The sequence below is a fragment of the Alligator sinensis genome, unplaced genomic scaffold (assembly GCF_000455745.1).
Source record: "Alligator sinensis unplaced genomic scaffold, ASM45574v1 scaffold730_1, whole genome shotgun sequence".
NCBI classification, from domain to species: Eukaryota; Metazoa; Chordata; order Crocodylia; family Alligatoridae; genus Alligator; species Alligator sinensis.
The window spans coordinates 2,214,428-2,239,435 of record NW_005842027.1 but is presented as its reverse complement, the minus strand read 5'-3'; the positions used below and the strand labels follow the sequence as shown (position 1 = coordinate 2,239,435).

Below are 25,008 nucleotides of genomic sequence, written 5' to 3'. Positions count from 1 at the left end.
AGACACATTGCGCATTTAGACTGCTGTAAAGATAGACAGCACCAGTGTAAAAGTGAAGCAGACTCACAACACAAAGTCTAATACCAGTGTAAATCATTCTACTCTGATAGAAAAACTTGCCTTGTGAAAAAATGGTGGTAACTAAGCACCAGTATAGGTGTTATTTGACCACAGATTTGTCCCGGGTTAGTCATGTGTTTTACTGCCATGCAGGTTTGTCTACACTGTCATGGTGGTGTGTTCTGGGCAGGACAGGTCCTATAATGCCCTGTTCATAGGCATGCTCTAGACTCACAGAAGAAAATGCCTGGGGAAATCCCTGTGTGGCCACTTTGAGCCCTTGACCTGTGGTGTTGCAATATAGATAAGTCCCTAGTGGCCTGATACTGTAGTAGCAGCCTATGATCTACTTCCCTGGGATAAGCTAGTGGTAGGTCCATTTCTTATCCTGGTGTAATATATGAAATTAATATACCTTTCATTGGGGTGAATATATCATGTGTCTGCCCCTTTGAATTTCCTGCCCCTTTGAAGGCTTGCTTAGGATTAAGGGGTAAAGATGAGTGGTGATGGGTTAAGGTAGTAGTAAAATACATTAGGAAAGCAGGTCTACTTTCATGGAAGTACAAGGGTAATTGTTTAGAGCTGATATCATTAGGTCTCATTTACACCGGTGTAGAGGGAATGTAGTGTGCTACCAGGTCAGAATGATGGCACTTTGATGCTGACTATATTGCTGTCTAAGTGATTATAAAAGGCACCAGGCAAAGGTGAATCAGGCACTTGGGGTTTATGTTCAGAATAAACCCCCATATATTCATTTGGGGAAGGCAGCTCATTTCCTTACTTTGAATAACATCTCTTCTCTAATTATCTGTATTATTTAGATTATATACAGGATCATAGGGAGGCAAAGGAGGTTTCACCGTAGAGCTTTTAAAATAAGGTACTCCAATAGAAGAGGAGATGGCCTAATCCAGGCTCTCTGATGTTTAGGAATGGACCTCTCTTTCTTTAAAGTGGGTTCCCAGAAGGCTTCTTTGTGAGGTTCTCAGAGTTTATACAGATCTGTCCTCTTAGAAACTTACTCTAATCAATCATATTTAAAACTGATATTCTCTTCTGCCCTGCTTGTCAGGTAAAATCTATTAAGGGTAGAGAGCAGCAAGTATCCCAATGCCATCTTGCTACCTGCCAAGAACAGTTATAGATGGTCTGTTGCTGCTTTATTGACATTCATCTGGAGCCCTGAACCAGTCAAGGGTGCTATGATTGAGAAGCTATCCTGTCTTCTACTGAGATGGATGTTACTGGAGATACTGGCCATCAGTGGTACTTTTTTTCTGGAGCATTGTTACTGGTAAGAGAGTGGTACCTGGGTGATACAACTGACTTACTGTGCTAGCACATAGTCCTTGCCCAAAATGGAGACAGTCCTTCCCAGAATGACTTGTGATCAAACAGACTGACAATACTGACTCAATACTGACAAGTGCAAGGTACTGCACCTAGGGAGAAAGAACCAGCAGCACACCTACAGGCTGGGGAACTCCCTTCTCACCAGCACAGAGGCAGAAAAGGATCTTGGAGTCATTATAGACTCCAAGATGAACATGGGCCACCAATGTGGGGATGCAGTCAGGAAGGCTAACCACACCTTGTCATGCATCCACAGATGCATCACGAGCAGGTCCAAGGAGGTGATCCTCCCCCTCTATATGACATTGGTCAGGCCACAGTTTGAGTACTGCATCCAGTTCTGGGTGTTGCACTTCAGGAGGGATGTGGACAACATCGAGAGGGGCCAGAGGGGGGCCACTCGCATGGTCAGGGGGCAGCAAGGCAGGCCCTACAAGGAGAGGCTACGAGACCTGAACCTGTTCAGCCTGCGCAAGGAAGGCTGAGAGGGGATCTGGTGGCCGTCTATAAACTAGCCAAGGGAGACCAGCAGGCAATGGAGAGTCCCTGTTCCCCCGAGCACTACTGGGAGTATCAAGGAATAATGGCCATAAACTGATGGAGAGTAGATTCAAGCTAGATATCAGGAGGCACTACTTCATAGTCAGGGCGGCTAGGAGCTGGAACCAACTTCCAAGGGAAGTGGTGCTCGCTCCTACCCTGGGGGTCTTTAAAAGGAGGCTGGATAGACACCTTGCCAGGGTCATTTAACCCCAGCATTCTTTCCTGTCCATGGCAGGGGGGCGGGCTTGATGATCTGCTTAGGTCCCTTCCGACCCTACCAACTATGAAGACCAGATGGATTAAAGAAGATTATCATCCCCATTTAGTAAATAAAAAATTAAGGCAGGCAGAGACCACTGAGGTTGACGGGGATTAGGTGACTAAGTACCTTTGAAGGTCTCAAACAAAGTGACTTTACCAAGGTCATACAAAAATCTTTGGATGACCTGAGAATTGAATCCTAGCTCTTGTGAAGCTCATTCTTCTGCTCTAACCACAGACCATGCTTCCTCTTCAAGTTTCCTGAAATGCCCCTGGTATCCTGGCAAATCATCCTGATAATTTACCTGTGGTTTCTCTTGAATCACAGTTTGCATCTGCCAGCTAGTGGCCAGATGCTGACAACAGTTAGAAAGAGCTTTGGTGCTGGGGGTTGAGTCTCAGTGGCCTGGTCTACCTTACAGTTTTGCCAGCAGAACTTGGATTTTGCCTGCAACCCTGTGGGCAAGCCCATACTCCAAGCTCCCCAATGGCAGCAGATTCTCTTCTTTCTGCCATCAGAGCAAAGCCATCAGGCTTCTAGGCTTACTAGAAGTCATCCAGAAGCTGCCAGAAAGTGCATGTAGACCCATCCATACTTTCTGCTGGCTGTAGTGGACTCCCAGGGTGTGCTGTGCACCCTGCCCTAACAGTCACTGTAATGAAGCTGCACAGTTCTGGTAGAAGCCACACAGATGGGGACCTGCTTTGGCAGGTTACTTGCAGTGGTAACTGTCTGCAGGCAGAAAGCTGTAATGTGGATAAACCCTAAGACCTTTGCCTTATATGAGGCTCTGACTGGGATCCTTGTGTGTTTTACAACACAATCTATGTTGCTTAACCCAAAAGGAAACCTCCCTTGGCCAAAGCAAGCTAGACTTATCTCAGCTGGATGTAGCCCTCAGGATATTCTGCATTTTCCCTCCTTTAGAAGTTGTAAGTAGGAGTTAATCCCTTTGCCACTGGCTATAGCACTTGTCAACTCATAGTCAGACATTTTGGCAGATTGGACCTGTATGTGAAATTGCCCATTTGATGACTGAACTCAGTTTATTACATCTTGTATCTTACTGCAGTTAAGACTCAGGGAACCTTGTGGTCTATAGACTGTAGCTATCAGGTGAACCAAGGTGAGATTCCTACCTGTCAAGACACCAGGGACAGTGGTAAATTCCTCTCCTCTGGAGCTGGTGCTCTGCATATCTTAGCGATTGCTTTGTGGTGTAACATGGATATATTGTGTAGTTAATCCTACAATCAAAATGTGCGGCAGGTTTGCAGAGGTCCCAGATCCCCTTGCAGAGGTTTTACAGGCTGTTTATAACTGCTAGAGTACTTGCTCCTCTTATTTGCAGAGCACTCAGTCAGCAGCTTAGCAATAGTTTTATGTGAATGGTTTGCTTATGAGAAGTGTTATTTTAACAGACTGAATCTTGATTTACTGCTCAGCCACAGCACAGGGAATAGCTGTTCCCTTCCCAACTACTCCAGCCATCTTCACATCTTGTTGCTGGACCTCCGACCCGGGAGCGCTATTCTGTTTCTACATCTGAATCTTTGGCTTCTCTTCTGAGATTATTGACATGAATGCCAAAGGTAGTGGCGGTGTATGCAATGCAAACACTTGTCCATTAGGAAATGGACCAAGACTGTGAACTCATTTTCCTGTGGATCTTTAAAGCAGTCCTTAAATAATATTTTTAAGTTTTCTGATGATTTAGGGAACATCAAACTGCTCAGAACCAATGCCAGGGCTGGATTTTTACAATACGAGTCAGGGTGCAGTTACTGATTGCACTGTTACTGGTTAAGGTAATACAAAAGAGTGAATGCAGGAAAATCATGTTGTAGACTCATTTATATTACAATAACAACTATTATATCATGCTTGCTTCACTGTTGAATCCTTTGGGACTGATTTTTTTCCTTGATTTTCCCTTTCTCAATCATTTGCCATTTGTCCCTGACTTGACTTATCAGTGCAGAATAATTGTACCACTACCATTCTGTATTTACACTCGGTTTTTTGGTTGCCAGCTTTCCTGGTGAGACCATAGAGTATTATGATCTTTGGTATTCTATTTCTTTAAAAACCCATCTCCTAGATTTCATAGACATTAGGGCTGGAAGGAACCTTGGAAGATCATCGAGTCCAGTCCCCTGCCCCAGGGGCAGGAAGTCAGCTGGGGTCACAAGATCCCAGCAAGAAAAACGTCCAATTGACTCTTAAAGGAATCCAGAGTAGGTGCTTGCACCACCTCTGGCGGCAGTCTGTTCCAGGTCTTGGGGGCTCGGACTGTAAAGAAGTTATTCCTTATGTCCAGCCTGAAACAGTCTTGGAGAAATTTGTGACCATTTGACCTTGTCATCCCATGGAGTGCTCTGGTGAACAGATGTTCCCCTAGATCCTGATGTACACCCCTTATATACTTATAGGCAACCACCAGGTCCCCCCTGAGCCTGCGCTGTTCCAGATTGAAGAGTCCCATAACTCTCAGCCTCCCATCAAAAGGCCTGTTTTCCTGCCTTCTGATTATGCACGTGACTCTCCTCTGGACTCTCTCAAGCTTCTCTACATCCTTTTAAAATTGTGGAGCCCAGAATTGGATACAGTACTCCAGCTGCAGTCTCACCAAGGCCGAGTACAGCGGGAGGATGACATCCTGGGATTTGCTAGAGAAGCATCTATGGATGCAAGTCAGAGTTTTGCTCACTTTGCTGGCTGCAACATCACATTGGTGGCTCATATTCATCTTGTGGTCAATCATGTAGGGAGGCAGTTAGAAAGGCCAAAGCTACCATGGAGCTGAGGATGGCATCCCAAGTTAAGGATAACAAAAATTTGTTTTTCAGATATATAGGGAGTAAAAAGAAGGCCCAGGGCAGTATAGGACCACTACTGAATAGGCAAAAGCAATTGGTGACAGACAGGGGGAACAAAGCTGAACTCCTCAATGAGTTCTTTGCCTCAGTGTTCCTAAATGAGGGGCAAAACAGGTCTCATAATGGGATTGTGGAGAGGCAACAGCAGGGCGCCAGACTACCAGGTGTTGACCCTGAGATGTTGCAGAGTCACTTGGAAGGACTGGATGCATTTAAGTCAGCAGGTCTGGATGAGCTCCATCTGAGGGTACTGAAGGCACTGGCTGACGTCATTGCACAGCCACTGGCAAGAATATTGGAGCACTCGTGGCACATGGACCAGGTCCCGAAGGACTGGAGAAGAGCCAATGTGGTCCCTATTTTCAAGAAGGGGAGGAAGGAGGATCCAGGCAACTATAGGCCAGTCAATCTCACCTCCATCCTTGGTAAAGTCTTTGAAAAGATTATTAAGGCTCATATATGTGAGAGCCCAGCAGGAAAAAATATGCTGCGGGGAAACCAGCACGGGTTCATAGCAGGTAGATCATGCCTGACTAATCTAGTCTCTTTTTATGACCAGGTTACAAAACACCTGGATGCAGGAGTAGGGGTAGATATCATTTACTTAGACTTCAAGAAGGCCTTTGATACGGTATCCCACCCCATACTGGTGAACAAATTAAGAGGCTGTGACTTGGATGATTACACAGTCCGGTGGGTGGCAAAAGAAGATAAAGGAGAGCAAAATAAACACGAAGTAGGGGAAAAAGTAGGTGCTCTCAAGAATTGGATTTGAGATTCTCTAATATACATCATCCCTTTGCAGCCTGCTATATAAGTACAACCTATGAGGAGTTTTCTTTTCATCTGCCATTGTGTAAGACAGTGGTTCTCAAGCTTTTTAGCCCTCCATAACTTTTCTGAATTTTGCAGAACTCTGATTGAGAATCGCTGAGCTACACTCTAAAGTCGGAAAAGACATGGGAGGGTGCCTTAAAGCTGAAGAAGTTAAGAACCATTGCTCTAGTCTAGCTGGTGCCAGGTAAGGGCAGTGGGAACAGGACATAACCCTGCTGTGCCCTTCCTTTTCACTGTCTGCCCCCTCCCTGCCCTTGGACTGTACCCAAGGGGGCAAGGGCAGTCCCCTCCACTGAGGCTACTCCTGCAGGGTCTCGCATGCCAGCGATCACCCCTGCATCCCGTCTGTCTGGTCCACTCCACTCTTTGCATGGATGAGTTAGGCAAATCACAGCTCTGACCCGGCATCCGCCTGCCCACAGCATTGTGCTGTTAGGAGCACGGGAGCAGCGGGCACAGGAGGAACTGGGGGCAAAATAGGGCAGCCCCAACAGCTATAGCTGAGCCAGGCACTGGGCACCAGACTCGGGAAGGAGAGCATTTGCCTTCGCACATAAGGGCCAGGTGGCATTGCACCCAAGGGTGTCATGGGACCCCAGCTGAGAATCCCTGGTCAGGGATCATTGGACACTATGTGGATGTGCGATGGAAAATGGACAGGAAACAACTTTAAAGGGGACTGAAGGAACAATAAAGTTTAACCACATCCTTTGTTTTCATATTTAATCCCCCCACCCTGAACAGTTCAGTTAAATATTGGCACAATAATTCTTATTTGCAGACTGGTAGGCATTGTAATAAGAAAAAAAATCTTCATAATCAGCTAATTCATCTGACCCCAGCGCTCTTTCCTGCCTGTGCAGGGGGTCAGACTAGATGATCTATTGAGGTCCCTTCCGCCCCTAACATCTATGAATCTATGACCCCCAAGTCCCTTTTGGCCATGGTGCTAGCAAGCATAGCACTGCCAAGCCTATAAGCATACTGCAGGTTTTTCTTCCAAAGATGGAGTACCTTGCATTTTTTGGAGTTGAAGACTATTAGGTTTTCGTCCACCCATATTCCAAACCTGTCAAGGTTGGCCTGGATCACCATCCTGTCCTCGGGTGTGGACACTTTACACCAAAGTTTGGTGTCATCAGCGAACTTGGCCTGTCCGCTCCTGACACCAATGTCCACATCATTAATGAAGATGTTGAAAAGGATAGGTCCAAGGATGGATCCTTGGTGGACCCCGCTGGTCACGGTGCACCACAATGATTGACTTCCGTCAACTACCACTCTCTGAGTCCGACCTTGAAGCCAATTCCCCAGCCAGTGGACTGTGATGTAGCCGAGACCGCAGTTGGCCAGTTTTTCTATAAGACGATTGAAAGCTTTTTTAAAGTCAAGATATATGACGTCAATCTCTTCTCCCTTGTCCAGGTGATATGTCACCTGGTCATAGAAGGAGATGAGATTGGTCAGGCAAGACCTACCCACAACAAGCCCGTGCTGGCTATCCCTCAAGAAGTTGCTTTCAGCCAGCTTGTCAAGAATGGTCTCTTTGATGATTTTCTCCAAGATCTTCCTGAGGATGGAGGTCAGGCTGATGGGCCTTTAGTTCCCCAGATCTACTTTCCTCCCTTTCTTGAAGATAGGCACCACATTGGCCTTCTTCCAATCCTCGGTCTTTTCGCCTGAGCGCCACGAGTTCTTGAAGATCCATGCCAGTGGCTGAGCTATGATGCTTGCCAGCTCCTTGGAGTCATGTGATTTTGAAATTCTCAGGTTCTATTTTGTTTTAAAGTGTATTTCTGCTCCTGAAAGTTTCATGCACTGTAAGGCAAATAAAGAATCCAAAAATACGTTGTTTTAGCATTTCATGATTTTTATGCCAGTCACATGATATTGGAACATGTTGGGCTGATTATTTTGCAGTTACATTCCACAGGCCATGTCCTCAGCTGGTGTAAATCAGTATTGCTCCAATGGGTTCCAGGGAATCTGGCACAGTCTGTACATAAATAACTGCATGAGGGACAAAACAATGGGGAATTAGACCCCTTGCACACCCCAGTTCTCCAGACAAGTCATTTGAAGTTTTGGGTAGGCTTCATTAGGGGTCTTAGACCAGCAGATGTTGCTCCTTCTCTTCAGGTTAAATTTACAGAATGGTTCAACAGAAAAATGGCATATGCAGTTAGAACTGGATTAAAGAACTTTGGGCATGTGTGTAGAGGCCACCTACTGGAGTCACATGATTGTGACTCCAGACAGAATATCAAGTATATGCTAGGGGTGAGATATATTTTATTCATATAACATTTTAACTTATATTAGTGAAAGAGTAGTACTCTGCTGAGTGAGAGCCTAAATCAGTCAATGTATTTACACTGTAAAGGAGACCAGAATCAGACATAGTTAACTTTGCTCCTCCAACTCTTATGTTTCCAGTTACCATGTTTTTTCTCTCACTAACAGTGCTCATGGCCCCTGATCCTGTCAGCTGTCCTTTGCTTGTAGTTACCCATAAATATCCTGTAATACAGACTGTTCAGAGACCTACTGAAGTCACTGCAACTACACTAGTGGATCCTCTTGCAGAAAGAGGGCCTTAAATAGAATCAAATGAAGAAGTGACATTAGACTTGAATGACATCAAACAACATTTGTAACACAAATGTAAGCCTAAAGTTTTGCATCAGGAATTTTGGTTAAGAGGACAGCTGTGAGAACTCTCATCTGTTTCTTCAGATGGTGCTATTGATTGTAGGTCTTGGTCTCTAATGTGTTATGGGAGGTATGTCTAGAGGTTCAAAAGAGCAGGCTGAACAAATTTTTAAAGTCAGTGTTGAAGGAACAGTGAATGGAATGCCCTGGCCCTTATCTTTGGATTTCCATTCTATTAGCCACTTAGTTTCCTTTAACATTCTTTTCATTAGGATAGTTGGTAAGGGGCAATACAAACAAATTTGAACAGGATTATCAAAATAGATGAGAGAACTGTACAGTAGGATTCAACACTCCTGAGTCCAGGCTAGGCTTCCCATATGCAAACTGTGGTGCAATGATTGATTAAATGTTTGTTGATGGTGCAGATAGATGACCTTGGATGGAAAGGACCCCAGAAATGCAATGCTATTATTTCCAAGCCATGTAATAGACATTACTTGAAAAGACAGTCAAGCCCTTGGTAATTATTTTTATTTCCATATGTCTCTATTCTGTACTGACCATACTGCATAGGGCTGTCTGACCCCAACAATATAGAATTAGATGTTGGATGCCCATCATTTTAGTGCTTGGGCTAAATTCAGTGACTGGGCTTCTAGCAGGATGGAGGTGAAACTCCAGTGAAGTCAAAACAATGGATATGTTTTGTGTCATACCTGCTAAATTTGCCCCAGCGTGTACCAGTGACAGTAATACTTTAAAAAATGCATGAACAACATGATTTACAGAGTGAATCACCACCTATTTTATGCAGCAAAAGGCCAAACAAACTTGGTAAACTCTTTAATGATCAAGCCTTGTGAATTCCATTACTGTTAAATTGTACTGCCATCTGCTGGAAGGAAACCCTCTTCCTCTTTAGTCACACCACCATATTTATAATGAGGACTTGCTATAGAAACCTACCTGGTGATGGGTGAAGTGTTCTCATGAGCATGAAGGCTGCAAGTGCTCAGAGACAGAAAAAACCCCATTCTTATTCAGTTCATTTTACAGAGTATGAAGACTCAAGGACTTAATATTCATTTTGTGTGGGCCGCCTCCCGATCCCATCCATGTTGCCATGTGCGAACCGGGAGCGATATGCGGACCTGTCTTTGCACACGCGGGCTGTGGCCAGCAGCCCGGGCACGCGGGGTCAGAGGAGACCGTGCGGCGGCAAGGCATGCACGGGCTAGAATTAGTCACAGAGGCGTAGTGGTTGATTTAAAGATTGTTTACTTACACCAAAGATGGTCGCGGTGCAGGCAGGAAAACTTGCTTGAGTTACAGTTGCAGATAGAAAAGATAAGAGGCGGACTAGAGTTCCTTCCTGTGAACACTCTTCTAGCCCATCCGGTTGGAGGCTCTAAACCGCGAGCCCGTCGCGCCAACCAAAGAAAGTACTCGAGACAAAGAGCTCTGAATAGACTCACACGAAGTTTGCTAGGCTCCGTGGGTCCTTGTGCGCGCAGGGAAGAGGGATACGTCGAGATTGCGCTCGGTGACGGGGAGAGGCTAGAGTCTGATCAGACCCCTGTTGCCTGCTTTAAATGCGCTGGGTCCGATAGGCTCCGCAGCGCTTAGAGATCTTCACACAGCGTGAAGTCTCCTCCTCCTGGTGTTCGTGGAGTCCTCCCTTGCGGGGGTTCTCCTCGGAGTTCTCCAAGTTCTTCAAATTCTCCAACTTGGGCGGATCTTTGCACCGAGCATTTCTTAGATGCAAAAAGAAATGCACCATGCAAAGAAAGCTACAAATTTGGCGGGAAATTCTCCCTTGCACTGGGTTTCTCCTTTACAGCAGAAAACTCCACCGTGCAAAGAAGCTGCAATTTAGCGGGAAAATAATTCAGTGGTGCCAAAGCACACACAAAAACAAAAATCACAACTTTGGGTTGTGACACATTTATCAAATATACTCTTATAGCCTTACACCCAGCATGAAACAACTTGGGAAAAAGACTAAAAGTTAAAATGCTTTTCTAAGCTTGTCTCTCTTGCAGAATATTACCTTGCATCCAGTTCCAGCCTCATCTTTATGTGCCAAGTATGTGAAACGCAGGCAGGGATTGGATCTTTTTTAAGAAAAGAAAACACTTCTAGATTTTATGCTATTGCTGAATTGGAACCCAAGAAACAAATATATATATATTTTATAATATATATATTTATATACAAATATATAAACCACTATTTTAAAATGATGCTTCTTTAACAGTGCCCAATTTCAGCAGCTTAAGTGTGTGAATTCAACACCCAGGATAAACTCCTGGCCTCACTGAAGTCTGTTGGCAAAGCTCCTGGTGATTTCAACAGTCAGAAATTCTCTCCAGCTGCCACTGCCTATTATTAAGGTTATGTGATGCTGTCTTTTACCAGCACTTGTCTTCAGGTGCTTTACCCTTGCCAGATGTAATTGTTTGGGCTGAAGTTTCCCTGGGCTGGGAACCTGCCTTCAATTCAATTGTTCTGGAAGGCATCAGCTAAAGGGGGTGAATCATTTCAGCAAATGAGAACAAGGGAAAATATGTTGTTTTCTCCATTGTAAAAGAATTCTTGCAACTGTTTTGCTGTAAAGCTCCAGTATCCCCATGCTTTGGAGAAGGGACTTAACTTGGCACGGCCATTGCACTGCTGCCAGGGACATTCTTTTTGCTATCCCCATGAAAACCACCCAATTTGGCCTTGTTATAAGCCTTTGAAAAATCTCATTTTACAAATGATTGGTAGAGATGTGATCGCTTGGCAGCCAAAGTCTCCAAAAACTCCATCTGCACTGAGCATATTCCAGCCCAGGGCTGCAGAAGCAAAACTTTCTGTACAATTTCTATTCTGGGAGCTGTAGCACCAAGTACCAGGACTGAGAGCAGGGGGACCACTGCCTATGACACCCAGGCTGGGCAGAGAAAGTTGCTTCACAGACGCGCAGAAGAGACAAAACCTAGAGCTGGACAGTAGCATAGTGAGGGATGGGAGAGCAGGGCACGGGCTCCATGCACTGTTCAAGGCGGGGTATATTGGGACAAAGACCTTGAAGTGAATGATGATTGGACCTGGGAGCTAGCAGCAGGGCAAAGTGATGGCAGAGATTGGAAATATGAACTGGGCTATGGGGACTGAAACTGGACAAGGCCAGGTTGGGGAAGACTGGGACTGGCTGGGCAAGGAGACAAAACTATGGGCCAGCTGTGTGTTTCTCATCGTATGAGTGCCCATTTTGTGACTATGAGGTCTCATTTGCAGTAGTGCTGAGCACTCACAGCTGGAATTTTTGGTCAAGAATAGCTTTGAACATAGAAAGAGTGCAATACTCTGAAAATCAGGTCCTATGCCATCTCAGATTGGACACTGCAAACTAGTGGACCGTGGACCTTAATCTCTCTGTATCTAAACTTTTTATCCATAGAGGAGAAATAATACCACACTCTTGGAGTGTTGCTCAAGAGGAACAATGTGAAGCAATGAGATACTGTAGTCATAAGCACCAAGAAACTAATCATCATAGCAGGGGTTTGAATGGTGTGCAGTTACAGGGAAAGGGGGCACTTACTGAACAGCAAAGATTACATACAATAGTGGTTCATTTCTGAGTGTATTTGGGTAATGAATGAGGCAGGAATCTTATGGAAAACAGTACGTGATCATGTAATTAAAATATCATGCTGTGTATGCTCAAGGGGTCAGAATTTAGATTGCACAGGAAGACCTAATTCTGGCATTTCCTAATTCTCAAGTGCTTGACTTGGCAGCCTTCGTAGTGTTCTTTTAACATTGCCTTCTTGGGTGCGATACATAATTCATAGTGATAAATGCACTAACACAATTATACAAAACTGAAGGCACAAAGTTTGCTGTGGATCATTTTAGTTTTAAGCATTTTCAAAGAGAGTCAAGCTCCATCACCCAAAATATATTAAATGATCGTGATGCTAGTTTATAAACTGATCTATCAAAGGAGCCGTGCATTTGACTGCATAATGATGTAGTGCCTTGCAACAATTTCTAATGCTTATTTGTGTAGAAGTAGAACATTAACTGCAGATTTAGTGTCAGTGCGGATTGTAATTTGTGGGCATATGAAAAGTTAATATCATGCAGAAATGGGAAATTAAACTAGTTGGCCATGAGCAGCAATAACAGATCTGTCTTTTCTCAATGCCCCTATCTTTATTTCATTTCTCTCCTAATTGTGCCTGTTGTCAACTCATGGGAGCTAAAGTTACAGATGGTTCCCGAGTAGATTTGGATACCTGGAGCTACTGTTTGGGTAATAATATTGGGTGCATCTTTCATTTTACTGACAGAGCTGGGGGTCAGTCACATCAGTCAAACATGAAATTAGGGTAAAGGGAAAGTGGTAACAGATTTTTTTTTTTTTCTTAAGGGGATATTCTTGTTGGTTTTTAACTCATCTTTAAAAGTTCATGGTTTTCCTTCAAATGATTCTTTCAAATATATGTCTTTTGTTCTCTTTCTGAACAAACTGGATCAGCATTTTTGACAGACCTGGAAACACAGCGAATGTGCCCAGGTCTGCTTCTCACCCCTTCCATTCTGTGCATGTGCCGCTTGCTGTCTCTTTAGTTTTAGCTGCTGTTGTGACTAACAAGCACTCTCTTGCAGACCATGGGACAGATTGCATGGGTATGCTTCGCACAGTATATGAGCAATGTCACTGTAACAGGGGGCTTTCTCAGAGCCGGTCTGCCATTGGCGCACCCACCTGTTTCTCGGCCAACCACCTACCTCACTTTCCTGCTATGCCTTATCGTTTCTTAATTGGTTCTAATTAGGCAGGAGGCTGCCCATTTTTGCCCCAATGCCAGGGGACACTATCTGCAGCTCTGTCATCTAGGTGACACATCCAAGCTTAGCCCTCGTTGTCAGGCCTCAGACACACACGCCTCTCACACTCCACCCCCTCTCACAGGGTCTCTTTCACGCATTGACAACTTATGCTGCCTTGCTCCCTCTTGGAGTGGGCCCCTTTGGCCATAGGTTTTATCTAGTGAATACCTTGGGTGGCAGACGTACCGTCTTTTGAGCCTCTCCCACGACCCTCACCAGGATAGTGGCCAGCCAATTACCCAACCAGGGCCAACTTGCCCTGGCCCCTCCCAGGGCAACTCTGTACAAACTCACACACACCGGGCTCCCACCCCTCTGGTTTCCACCCTCACTGGGGCCTACCCTTACTGGGGCTCCACATCTTCTACCCCCACACTGGGGCTACAGGGCTTCCCTGCCCAGTGGGGGCTCAGGTGGCCATAGCCCTGCCTGGCCCAACTGCTACCCACAGTGATATGGGGGCTAGGGGTTATTGGGGGTGCCCCAACCCACCTTCCTCTGGGGTGGTAACTAGTCTGGTATTTTCCTGGAGGCTCCTGTGCCACTGGGAGCCCCACCGGGACACCCACACCAGGCAGCGTGCAGTTTTAGGTCATGCCTAGGACCAAGAACCTCCTGCTACTACCTGTAGATGTTCCCATACAGCAGCTCAGCCAGGCAATGTTTCCTGCCTGCCAGCAGCAAACTGCTCTGTTTATATAGGCGGCCATGGTCCTAAAATGCCCACCGCAATCAAACACCTGCTGGCTGCTTGACTTGGCCCCTAAAGTGGCAGGCCCCAACAGTGCCCTGCCACAGTCACAATATCACATGGATCAGGAAGTGCAAATGATGAACATGAAGTGCTGTCAGCAAGATATCCAATATTATTTTAATTCTTCTCCATTCTTTTGTTATACTTGTTCTAAACATTGAACATTAAGGGCACTTTTACACATGCTCCGGAGGGTGGGTGAGGGGGGCAGCACTTTAATTAAAGCACCCCAACATCTCGAGTATCAGTGTCCCCGTGCTTCAAAATGGCAGCGGGGCCACTTGAACTAAAGCTCATTTAAGCACGGGGATGCTGACACTTGACACATGGGAGGCTGCTGGAGCATGGTAATTACCACACTCCGGCAGACTTGATTAATCAAGTCTGCTCTGATGCTGTAATTACAGCACGTTGAAGCAGCCTCCACGGTTGTGTACAGGCACCCTAAGAGAATGGCAATAGGATGTTCAAGAGAATAGTGTACTTTTACGAGTATCTAGGCAAGCTCTGACTTTCTCTAAAGATTAATATTGCATTTAGGGGAGTTTTAATGGAATAAAATACTTCAGGACCAGATTCCAAAATTCATATCTATTGCCTTCAATCTGAGGCTGGGAGCAGTGCCATGAAACCTGCCTGTCACACTCTGTCCTGCCTGGAAATCAGTGGTCACTGCAGAGCAGCCCTGAGTGCATGTCAAGGGTGCCCAAAACTGGAAGCCAGAGAGCAGTAGTGGGGTTTGTGGTCAGGAAACTCTTACCCAGTTTCAATGCCTCATTTTTGGGTTTTGTCAGGCATGGAGCCAGAGCAAGTGGATGGGGTATGTTTGATGGCAATCCCAGACATAGCTTGGAGACAGTGTGGACCTAGCCTAAGTGAAAGTCACAGGGGTTGGGAATAGAGAGTATTGAAATGAGATTGTCTTGCAAAGGACAAAATAGGGCAAAATGCCTTAAATTGTCAGTGAATTTTTGTGCCCTTTTCACAAATGGAAGTGCAGAAAATGCTGTGCGGTGACAAGCCAAGACCCCAGAACATTTTTTGTTCTTCAGTGAGATAACTAAAGCTACTCAGCTGTCTCCTCCCCCAATTTTAAATGGCAAAAAGCAATAGCCAAAAAATAATCACAAAAGAACAAGCCAGGCCTGTCTTAGAGCAAGTGAGAACAGTGAAAATTTTTATGGTGACACAAAGCCCAAGCAAACAGAAGTCCCTGTCCCTTGTCAAACCACAAATGCCCCAAATTGTGGCTGTGATGGTAGGCAGTAAAGAAATTTGATGCTTTTTTCAGCAGATGTGTTTGCTTTATTGGGGGAGAGCAGGGGTAGCCCAGAGCTGCCTGAGTTCTCCAGTTGCCCTTGGCAGGCTGATCCACTCCAAGGATGATGTCTGTTTATAGCCAGAGTGATACAAATGGTTATTGCAAGTTGCAGTTGGGCCATCAGCAGCAGCGACAAGAGACCTGTGTCGAAGTTCATGGAGATACTATGGATAAGAAGCAGACTGCGTATTCTATTTTATTCATGCTGTTGGCAATGCAGAAATGTTTCAGTAAATACAGAGCTGAAGCACCTCTCCCCAAATCATGAGACTTGCTTTGAAATCATAAGATCTGAAAACCCTTTTGGGGGGGGGGGGGGGGTTTGTTTGTCTTCTGAGCTTTAGGTTATAGGTTTCTCCACATGAGTCCTAGAAATCTTTTCTATATGAAAGCAGAGATTTCTCAGCTCCAGGAGCTGTAGTTTTATGGGGAAGAGAGTAAAACCTGTGAGAAAATTGTGAGAGCTAAGAACATGGTAGTTGTAGGCTTACCATAAAGCCATTTTCAACAGATGCAGCTAGAGGGCATGGGAGATGGGAGTTACCCAGCATCATTAAGACATTCACACTTTTCCACGAAAACAGAGTTGGCCTTCAGTTCTGCAGGCCTCCCATCCACATATTTAGCAGCATACAAATAAGTTCCAATTGATTCCTTTAAGGTGCCCCCTAAGCAGAGGCACAGCTGCTGTCAGTTCACTCTGCCCTCTCAAGGCATAGATGTTAGGTATAAGCAATGAATAAATTTATGAAGAAAGGACCCAAACTGTGTTTATTTTGTGTTTTATTAAACAGCTTTCCACCTAACAATTGTACGTGCCCCTAGCTGTGCTCAACTAATACACGTACAAGCGCAGTAGAATACATGCAGCTGGAGTTCTCCATGCAATCGGTTGTACAATTTTTTTCATTAATAGAAACTGTGTTCAGCAGAAATCCAGATGTCCCAACAAGAGTGGCAATTCAGTTGCCACTTCAGACAAGAGGTAAGTTAATTTACAGCTAGGCTTAATTTACAGTGCTTCCTACAACTATGTGATTAGTCAAATCCTCCTCCCCAGAGGTCATGCTTTCTTTATGGTCACTCAGTCTAGCGTGTAATGCTCAGAAACGCAGCAGCAAGAGACTTAGCTAGTCCAAAGGAGCATGATGCTTTCAGCAGGGACACCTAGCCAAAAGCAGATTAGCTTCATTGTGTTTTAATTTTTTCTAATTAATTGTCTGCACAATTAGTGCTGAATCCCTTTGTAAGAAAGAAAGTCAATGACACTGTGAGGCTTGCCTGTGGTGCTGAAGGAATCTGTGTGGAACATGGTTTACTATTAGCTCAAGCAATTTGGTTGTTTATGGATCTTTCAGTTGACTGTGGCATGTTTCAGTGCAGGTGAGCTGGCTGGCATCTAGCTAGCTTGGGCACCCCGAGTAGCAAACCTGTGATAGCATGGGTCTCAGTGTGGGAAAGAGAAGCTCCCCTGGAAGCCTGTGCTACCATGGTTTTGCTACTGTACATTAAGTGCAGCAAAGGTATGCCTCCATGGGCTGCACTCACCTTTCTGATTTCTGTGCAGACATAGTGTATGACAACTGCAGAGTTCGGTACTAGTAGCAATTCTAGCTACTCACTGCCAGCAGTCTGAGAGAACAAAACCACTTTCCTCCTTCTTCAGGACTGTGGCTTTGTAAGGTGATGACCATAAGGTCACCTCCAGCAGCCAATGGAAATGCATACAAGCAGGCTCCAGAATTCCCACCACTCATGGAGAATGCTCACTTATCAGGAGTTTACTGGGACAGCTGTTAATCATTGTACCTCCATGAAACGAGTGATGCTGATTAATACCTACCAAAGGACCTTGTTCAGTGACTGGACAATGCTAATTTGAGGCAGATTTTCCAACTTTTGGTTGGGTGGATTCTTACTTACATATCAGACTACAGTGTTCAATAAGTGAGCCAGGTTACTAAGGTACCAACTTATCAGGCAAGTGGATAAAGAACTAAGATGGATAACAATCCTGTAAAGCTGTAAACAGCACCCACATAAATAATAGGTTTGACACTGACAAAACACAGTGGAATCAATTCCTTGTCTGCAACATTTGTTGACAGGCCTGATTCCACCTAAGACCTATAACATTATGCTGAAATTTAAATAAACTGCAAAAGCTTCCCAAAATTAATGCATTAAGGAAGCAATCACCCTTAGTATTAGATTAACTTTCTTTTAAGCAGAAACTTGCTGTGACTCATGGATCTACTTCTGCACAGGTTAGTGTAACATGGTGGATAAGCACAATAACTTGTGGATTACTCATCTGTCCATTTGTCACTGACAATAAGTACAAAGAGCTAAACACAGTCTTTGCTTATAAAGCAAAAAGGTGCGAGTCTAAGACAGGACTTTGGCATGTCAGTTATAGCTGTGACACCTGCAGTCTGCTAGGGAAGCAGAAATAAACACTCTTCCCATTTCTGTAGTCCATCACAATTACCTACCCAAAGAGCACCTCAGCTATGAACTGCCGACCCCCTGGATAACTGGACTGGACATATTTAGGGGCAAATTAGAGGGTAACAGTCTTAACACATTATCTTTTGTCTCTCTAAGACAATATTATCTAAGCTTCCATCACTAATAGTCATGACAAACTCGGTTGGAGAAAGTTACCTCCAATACATGTTTTCTCCTCCTTGGAAACTGGATACATAAGATAGCAAAACTCTGAGTATGTATATCCAACAAAATACTGTACATTTCCCTTCCCCCCACCCTGCTTAGAGGCCAACAACAAGAGCTAAGAATTTTTTTTAACTAAACAAAGCAAAAACAACAGCATGGAAAAGAATAAAAACAATGTCAGCAACAGGATTGGTTTACTCTGTTAGGCAAGAGCTGAGTTTGGAAAGAGGAACGAACAAGTTTGCTCCACTTGTCCCAATGCCATGGAGTATGGTAAGATTCATGCAGGGAAATGCGTGGAAGGACTTTATAGTTCAAATGCCGGGAACTTGGCTTTTGTTGGCACCAGGATATCAGCAAGAAAATAAATGGTTCCAGCCATTCCTGAAGAAACAGACAAAAAGTTACTGCTCCAAGTGTATTATAGTGGACAATTAGCTAGTCCTATCAAGCATGACGGGTTTCAGGGAGTGTTTACATGGCCCCCCGCGCCCCTCCACAGGGCTGGCCATGCAAAGACTCCCTCTGCTGCTGCCTCCTCCAGCCTCCGGTTCCCTCCCTTGTCCACCTGGCAGCAGGGCATTCCCTGCCTCTCCTCTCCCCTCTCCTCCCTGCTGCCTCCCCCTCCCTGCTGGCTGTTGTTGTGGCCAGGTGGTGGGGGGGTGCCACTACCATGACCCCCCATTCTCTCCCTGCTTCCCTCCCTTCTTTCCTTTCCTGCTGCCTGGCCCCGACAACAGCCACCACTGTGACACCCCCCTCCCTGCCATCTGTTTTGGGGGGTGTCAGGGACAGGCATTGGGGAGGCGCCGCCACTGTTCCCTACTCCCTCTTCATCCTCAGGCAGGGAGGCGTAGGGAAGCCCTGCTGCTCGGGTGGCTAGGGTGTGCTCGCCGCTGCCACAAACTTCCCCGGCCACGGCTCAAACTTGGGCCCATGTAACCAATTGTCACCCGCCCTCTCAGCAGTTGGCCAAAAGCGTTACGGACAGACAGACACACAGACAGACAGACTAAACCCTTTATTATATTAGAATTCCCCTAGTGCATCAATATTTAGTTAGAGTAAATCAGAACTAGTGTGAATGAGGCACGAAGACTGAGGGCTAGAGAACATTTTCAAAAGTACTTAAATGATTTAGGAGCCTATATCCAGTTTTTCAAAATGACAGAGCCAGATTTTCAATGATGTGCAGGCTCTGAAAAATGCACAGAAGTGCCTTCGTACTTTTGAAAACTCTCTTAGGTACCTGAGGTTTCAGCATTTAAATATGTTTGAAAAATCTGGTCTTTAGTGTCTTTGAAAATTTTTGTCTTAAATCCTCAGTGAATGTAAACTGTCCTTGTTCCAATGGAGCCAGGATGACTTGTGTCAGCCAAGAAACTGGCTCAGTGTGTGTCTGCAGCACCTACAGAGCAGCAGAGGTGTTTGCATTAAGGGGAGCCATTAGTTGCCCAATCAAAGGCCAGATCAATGACTTCTTTTGTTCATTTCTTTATTGTTCTTTGGAGTGAAAGGGAAAAGATCTGGATGCTTACTGCTTAATGCAGAGCAGAAAAGCTGTCTGGGGAGCCAGTGTGCAATTACTGTAGGTTAGTAAAGAATTACCTGTGAGAATTGTGTACTGTATGAGATCTGAGCACTTGCTGGTTTGTGAACCTCCAGGCCTCCTAGCCAGGACTGCAACAGACTAGGGAACTCCTGCTGTGCCCATTATTCTCTGCTACTAATATCTCACTTTGGAGAAGGGAGGGGGAAGACAAGGTGGGGATGAAGGGCGGGGGGGTTGGAATTCTCTGCTAACACTGATTTTAAAAGGACTTTAAGGGAGTTATTCTCAATTTACATCAACATAAATCAGATTCAAGATTCAGAGTATATTAAGAGTAAAATACTAAACAGAGACAGGATAGAGATTACCTTCAAAGAGAGAGAAGGGTGTGTCTGGAGTCCGGCATCCATGCTGCCCATAGCTCAAACACCACTCTGCAAACTATGGAAGGACAAATACTGATTCCAGACTCTCTACCAGATGTGATAGTAAGCTTAAAAAAACACCCCTCACTATGCTCTGATCTCCATGATATATGCTTCCCTTAAAGAAGGGTCAACAAGTATCTCTATCACATTGCTACTCCCTGTGCTGCTGGTAAAGAACAGTGACTGAACTCTGTTTAAGGACCATGCTGGTTAAGTGAGATGAGTTGGTAATAGTGCTAGCTGCCTCTCTGCCAGGCTAAAAAGAAGATTACAATGTTAAGAGCAATCACACAGAGTGCAGAAGAAAATCATCTCCTCATGGGAACCTTCTTCAGAATGCTAGTTATAACCGACACCATGCTGACAGGTTCTTCTCTTTAGCAGGAGATATTCCCATGATTTTTTATAGGATAACTTAAGAAAACTGAGCTGTACAAAGTTAAAAGTTGTAAAAATTCCTGTTCAGCTCAGACTACCACTGCTTCCTCCTCAGACTGGATGAAAGGCTGCCTGAAGCCAGAAAGCTTCTCTGATCTCTCCCAACTACTATGGTGGCCCAAGGAAAGGTACTATATGACCTCAGTTCTTTTATATCCATGGATGATCACACCTACGTCACTGCTCAACAAGTATGGTATTTAGTTTTAATATGACCCAACATCTCTCTGTATTGCTGATCCAGATACTTACCTTGCAGGCCCTGTACAGGTATTTCATGTTCTGAGTGAGGTTGTATAGTGTCAGAAAGGCATAGGCATTGCCAGCTGTCCCATGGCAGAGCCCATACCCTTTCTTCAGCAATCCAAACTGCCAGATCACTTCTGCACACTGAAGGGCATCATTCAGGTATTGCTGGTCACCAAACACCTGTGAAGACAAGAGAGGTTCCATTTTGCTGCAATTAGCCACTCAGCCCTGCCATTATCCATGCTGGGGCGGGAGCAGGCCCATGCTCCCTGGCTAATTATCTCCTCTCCTACTTAAGCAATGGTGCTGTGACTTTGCCTTCTACTTTCAAAGATTTTTAATGTGATGAATGGAGCAGCATGTCCATTATTTAACTCACAACTAGCTGTCACCATTAGTCATCTGCCACCGAATAAAACACATGGCTGACTCCTTGAGCAACAGGAGTGCCCTGTACTCAGAGTACGTGACTGGGACGTTTTCAGAAGTCATTTTTTAAAGTCTAATTTCCATTTTAGTTGGTGTGGGCATGTGGCAACGGCAATTTCATTCTCATATTACGTCCCCTGTTAGAGTAGGGCATTGCCAAGTAGAAGTATTTTACAGATCAAGTTCCATGTTGGATGCTTCTTGGGTTGTCCTGTACCTTATAGGCCTGTGCAAGCATGTAGATCACACCAGGTGCTCCGTGGCACCAGTGGACAAGCAGGTCTCTGGTGTCATCGATACAAGGTGGGTAATTGCCTGAAGGGAACTTCAGCTGGCAAACATAATCCATGCTGGGCTTGACAGTGTTGTGTAACTTCACTTGGCTCACACCAAGACCAGACTGAGAGAGAGAGAGAGAGAGAGAGAGAGAGAAACTGTAAAAGTAGAAACAGCTATGCTATTCCCTTATCCAACCTGCAGTGTCAGCTTAGGCAGCAGAAGCATTTTGTGCATCAAAGATCTAGAGTCTGGTGAAGTAGATTTTTTCCTGCAGCTTCAGCTGTAACATTTTAGCTTGTATCTTGGTTTTGATGCCTCTACAAAGCTTGGTCTGGAGAACAGTAGCTGATTAGTGCTTCAGGTAAGGACTCACTTCTTGTCAGACTCCAATGCATCTCTCTCTGCAGCAACACTGCCTGGCACATCTAACCCTCCAGCAAGAGGAACAAAATCAGGGTGTCTTTGGGCCTTTCAGAGGCAAGAAGAAAACCTATACGGCAAATCTGAAGATTAAGAATTACTGAAAGAAGTCTGTGAGGTGTCTGACTAGGAGTACAGGAATGAAATCCAGGCAAAGAAAATTTAGGGTGAACAACATGAATGCCTTTCAGACACTGAGATCTACCAGATTAAGAGTCACCCAGGTAGCACACCACAGCCATATCTTGAGCTGCTATACCAGCCCAACTGTAGGATTACAGTTCTTATGATTGTACAAACAGCTTCAAAGGTAAAAACAAGGGAGCCATTTCACCCTAGACCTCAATGGAAGCAGGAGTGAGTCCCCAATGTCCTCTCTTAATTACACTGTACTGGCCAAGGTATTAAATATAGTTTCTGTATTCACTTGGCAGCTCTGAGACCATAAGAATGAGCATCTGAAGCTAAGAATTGAAACATTCCCAAATTCATAACCTGAAAATTAAAAATCAATATCTGTGCCGTAAAACTACCAGAGATAAAGAACTGTAGAGTCAGACGTCCTTCTTTGTACCCTCCTTGATACACTTCCCTTCAGACTTTTGGTGTATTATGCTTGGCTGCCTCTTCCTTCATTACTTGTAGACCAGCTGCTGCTTGAAACTTTAAAAGGGAAGTGACCACCTTTTTTGCATGAAAGCCCCAAATCCCTGTTCTGCATAGTACAGCACCTCAATGAAGCCAGACTACAATGGGCACTGAAGGTTGTTTAGGTAGCTGTTTTAATTATTTGCACTGTTTAGCTTTAATTATTATCATTTGGAAAATATTAGGGTAATATTGCTCTTTCTTAGACTTTTAAAGAGCTTAAATGTTAATCTAATTCTCACAATTATTTGTGGGAGAAGATCATTATTCTCTTTTCAGAGAAGGGAAAATGGTTCAGTCATACAGAAAGAGTCAGAGGTCAGAGAACATAAAGGTGCTCCTATTTCTGTGCCTCATTCCCACTCCACTTGCCTGCCTTCCTTTAAGTGCCAGATCTACACAACGAGTTGCTGAAAACTGACAGCTAAATGTCAGGGGTAAAAAAAAATATTGTTCAAAGAGGAGATGTTATCATATGACCTCCAAATTGTTGGCATTAGTCAAGCTCTGAGAAGACTCCCTCACACTATAAACATACCCATGAGGTGGGATGGTGATGGTGATAATAATTTATCACTAGGAATATATCCAGTATGTACAATTGTATTTTCAAAAGCAACTTGCATTCACCTCACTCTGCTCCTGTTGACACCAATAGGGTGGGTTATCAAAGGCTCTGGTGGGAGTGGAAGTAGGCCCACGGTAATTGCTTTGGAAAATCCCACTTTTAATGTTCGGATCCAAGCTCTGATTTGGAACCGTAGGCATTTTCTCTGCGCTTTCACCGCAATAATCTCTTTCACCAGGTGTTTGCTGCAGGGGGTTTCACTTTAAAAGGATCAGCAAATCCTCCAGTTCCACAGAAACACTGACCAAAGATGCAAGGCACATACTAGGGTGAGAGAAGTCCACTTCATGTAAGCCATAAACTTCAGTGGGACCTGAAGATGCTCAGTACTTTGCAGAACTAGGTCTGGTACAAGACACAGTGCATTTCTGGGGCAATGTAGTCAGGTCTGGATAGGTACAGTAGATGATTAAACACTTCAGAGTGTAATAATCCCCTAGAATGGGGGTTGGCTACCCTTTCCGAGCTATGGGCTGAAATAATGCAGTTTGGTCTGAGGAGAAGCAGGTCTTTCTGACCCAGATGCCACTGCTTCTCCCCGGTGCCAAATTACTGCTGTCGCATGTGACCTGGCTGCCACTGAAAGCAGCAGACTCTCCCTGCTGCCCAGATGGCAACAATTTCTGGGCTTTGTGGGTGGATGAAATCATTTGGCAAACTGGATCCAGCCCATGCACTATAGGTTGCCATCCCCTGCCCTAGAAGCACCCAGTCCAGACCATTTTAGGAGTATTTTGAAATGGGATTCATAATCAAACAAATGAGTGAACCCGCCAGACAGAACAGCAGGACTGACATGACTATGACATCACCAAGAGCCAATCAGAAATCTGCTAGGTGTCCCAAGTTCTAATTGAAGAGCATTAGCAGACGTGAAACAGCTGGCAAGGATCTTTCCCTCCAGGAATCTCTCACCTGCATGAGATAATAATAAATTCCTGCCAGGCCATGGGCTGCCCCTATGTAATATTCCTGGTACCACTCATACATCAGTGGGCTCTTTGCTGTGAAGTTCCTCCTTTTGGCCAGGTTCTCACCAGATGCCACAACTGCTTCGGAGACCTGAGGGCAAAATCAGATGCGAGTAAGTACTGCCCTGAGATAGCTCAGAGCCAGTACATGGAGGCTCAGAAAGCAAAATTATTTTGTTATTCTGCATGTAGTCCAGGCTGTGGAAGGGGGAGTGGAACAGAGAGTTCTTTAACTCTGTACAGACTTAAATGGATTAAGAAGGGCATTTGGTACAGTATTTCTCTGGATGAAAGGCACTTCCAGGAGCAGCTAGATCACCATGGTGTAGCTTTCAGACACACCAGGGTTATTTAGAGTGGCATCTATTTTTATCCTCCCAAGGATGTGCTGGAGGGGGATAGACAGAATACAAATAAGGGTTCAGGAGGCTACTTAAAACTTAATTGGAGTGGTCACACGGTACCTGTTGAATGTGGCTCTGAGGGATCTTTTCCTCTCCAAAATGCTTGTTCAGAAAGACCAGTGCATAGAGGTATCCTATGCGCCCATACAGCAGTTCATCAGGCACTCGTGCGTCAAGTTTGTGCAGATGCAGCAAACTGGAAAGGAAAACTCACATGAGAAAACCCCTGACAGAGTGTAGTAATGCCTTCAGAAATCTGGCTTCTGTTCTAAAGCAGCATCTTCAAAGGCAAAACCCATCAACCTAACCCTTCTACTTAGGCAGTC

General features: G+C 44.9%; 1 protein-coding gene across 1 annotated transcript in view; it reads right to left on the bottom strand.

Moving 5' to 3' along the window:
* Nucleotides 1-16,323: 16,323 nt before the first annotated feature.
* The window catches only part of LANCL1 (LanC like 1), a 30,284-nt gene continuing 21,599 nt past the window's right edge, over nucleotides 16,324-25,008 (bottom strand). The window contains exons 5-10 of the mRNA XM_006022277.2: nucleotides 24,743-24,878; nucleotides 24,223-24,369; nucleotides 21,550-21,732; nucleotides 20,907-21,083; nucleotides 20,157-20,229; nucleotides 16,324-18,620 (exon numbers count right to left, since the gene is read on the bottom strand). Of these exons, the coding sequence (XP_006022339.1) occupies nucleotides 18,544-18,620; nucleotides 20,157-20,229; nucleotides 20,907-21,083; nucleotides 21,550-21,732; nucleotides 24,223-24,369; nucleotides 24,743-24,878 (793 nt within the window). The 3' untranslated portion in view covers nucleotides 16,324-18,543. The remainder of the gene's footprint in view (nucleotides 18,621-20,156; nucleotides 20,230-20,906; nucleotides 21,084-21,549; nucleotides 21,733-24,222; nucleotides 24,370-24,742; nucleotides 24,879-25,008) is intronic.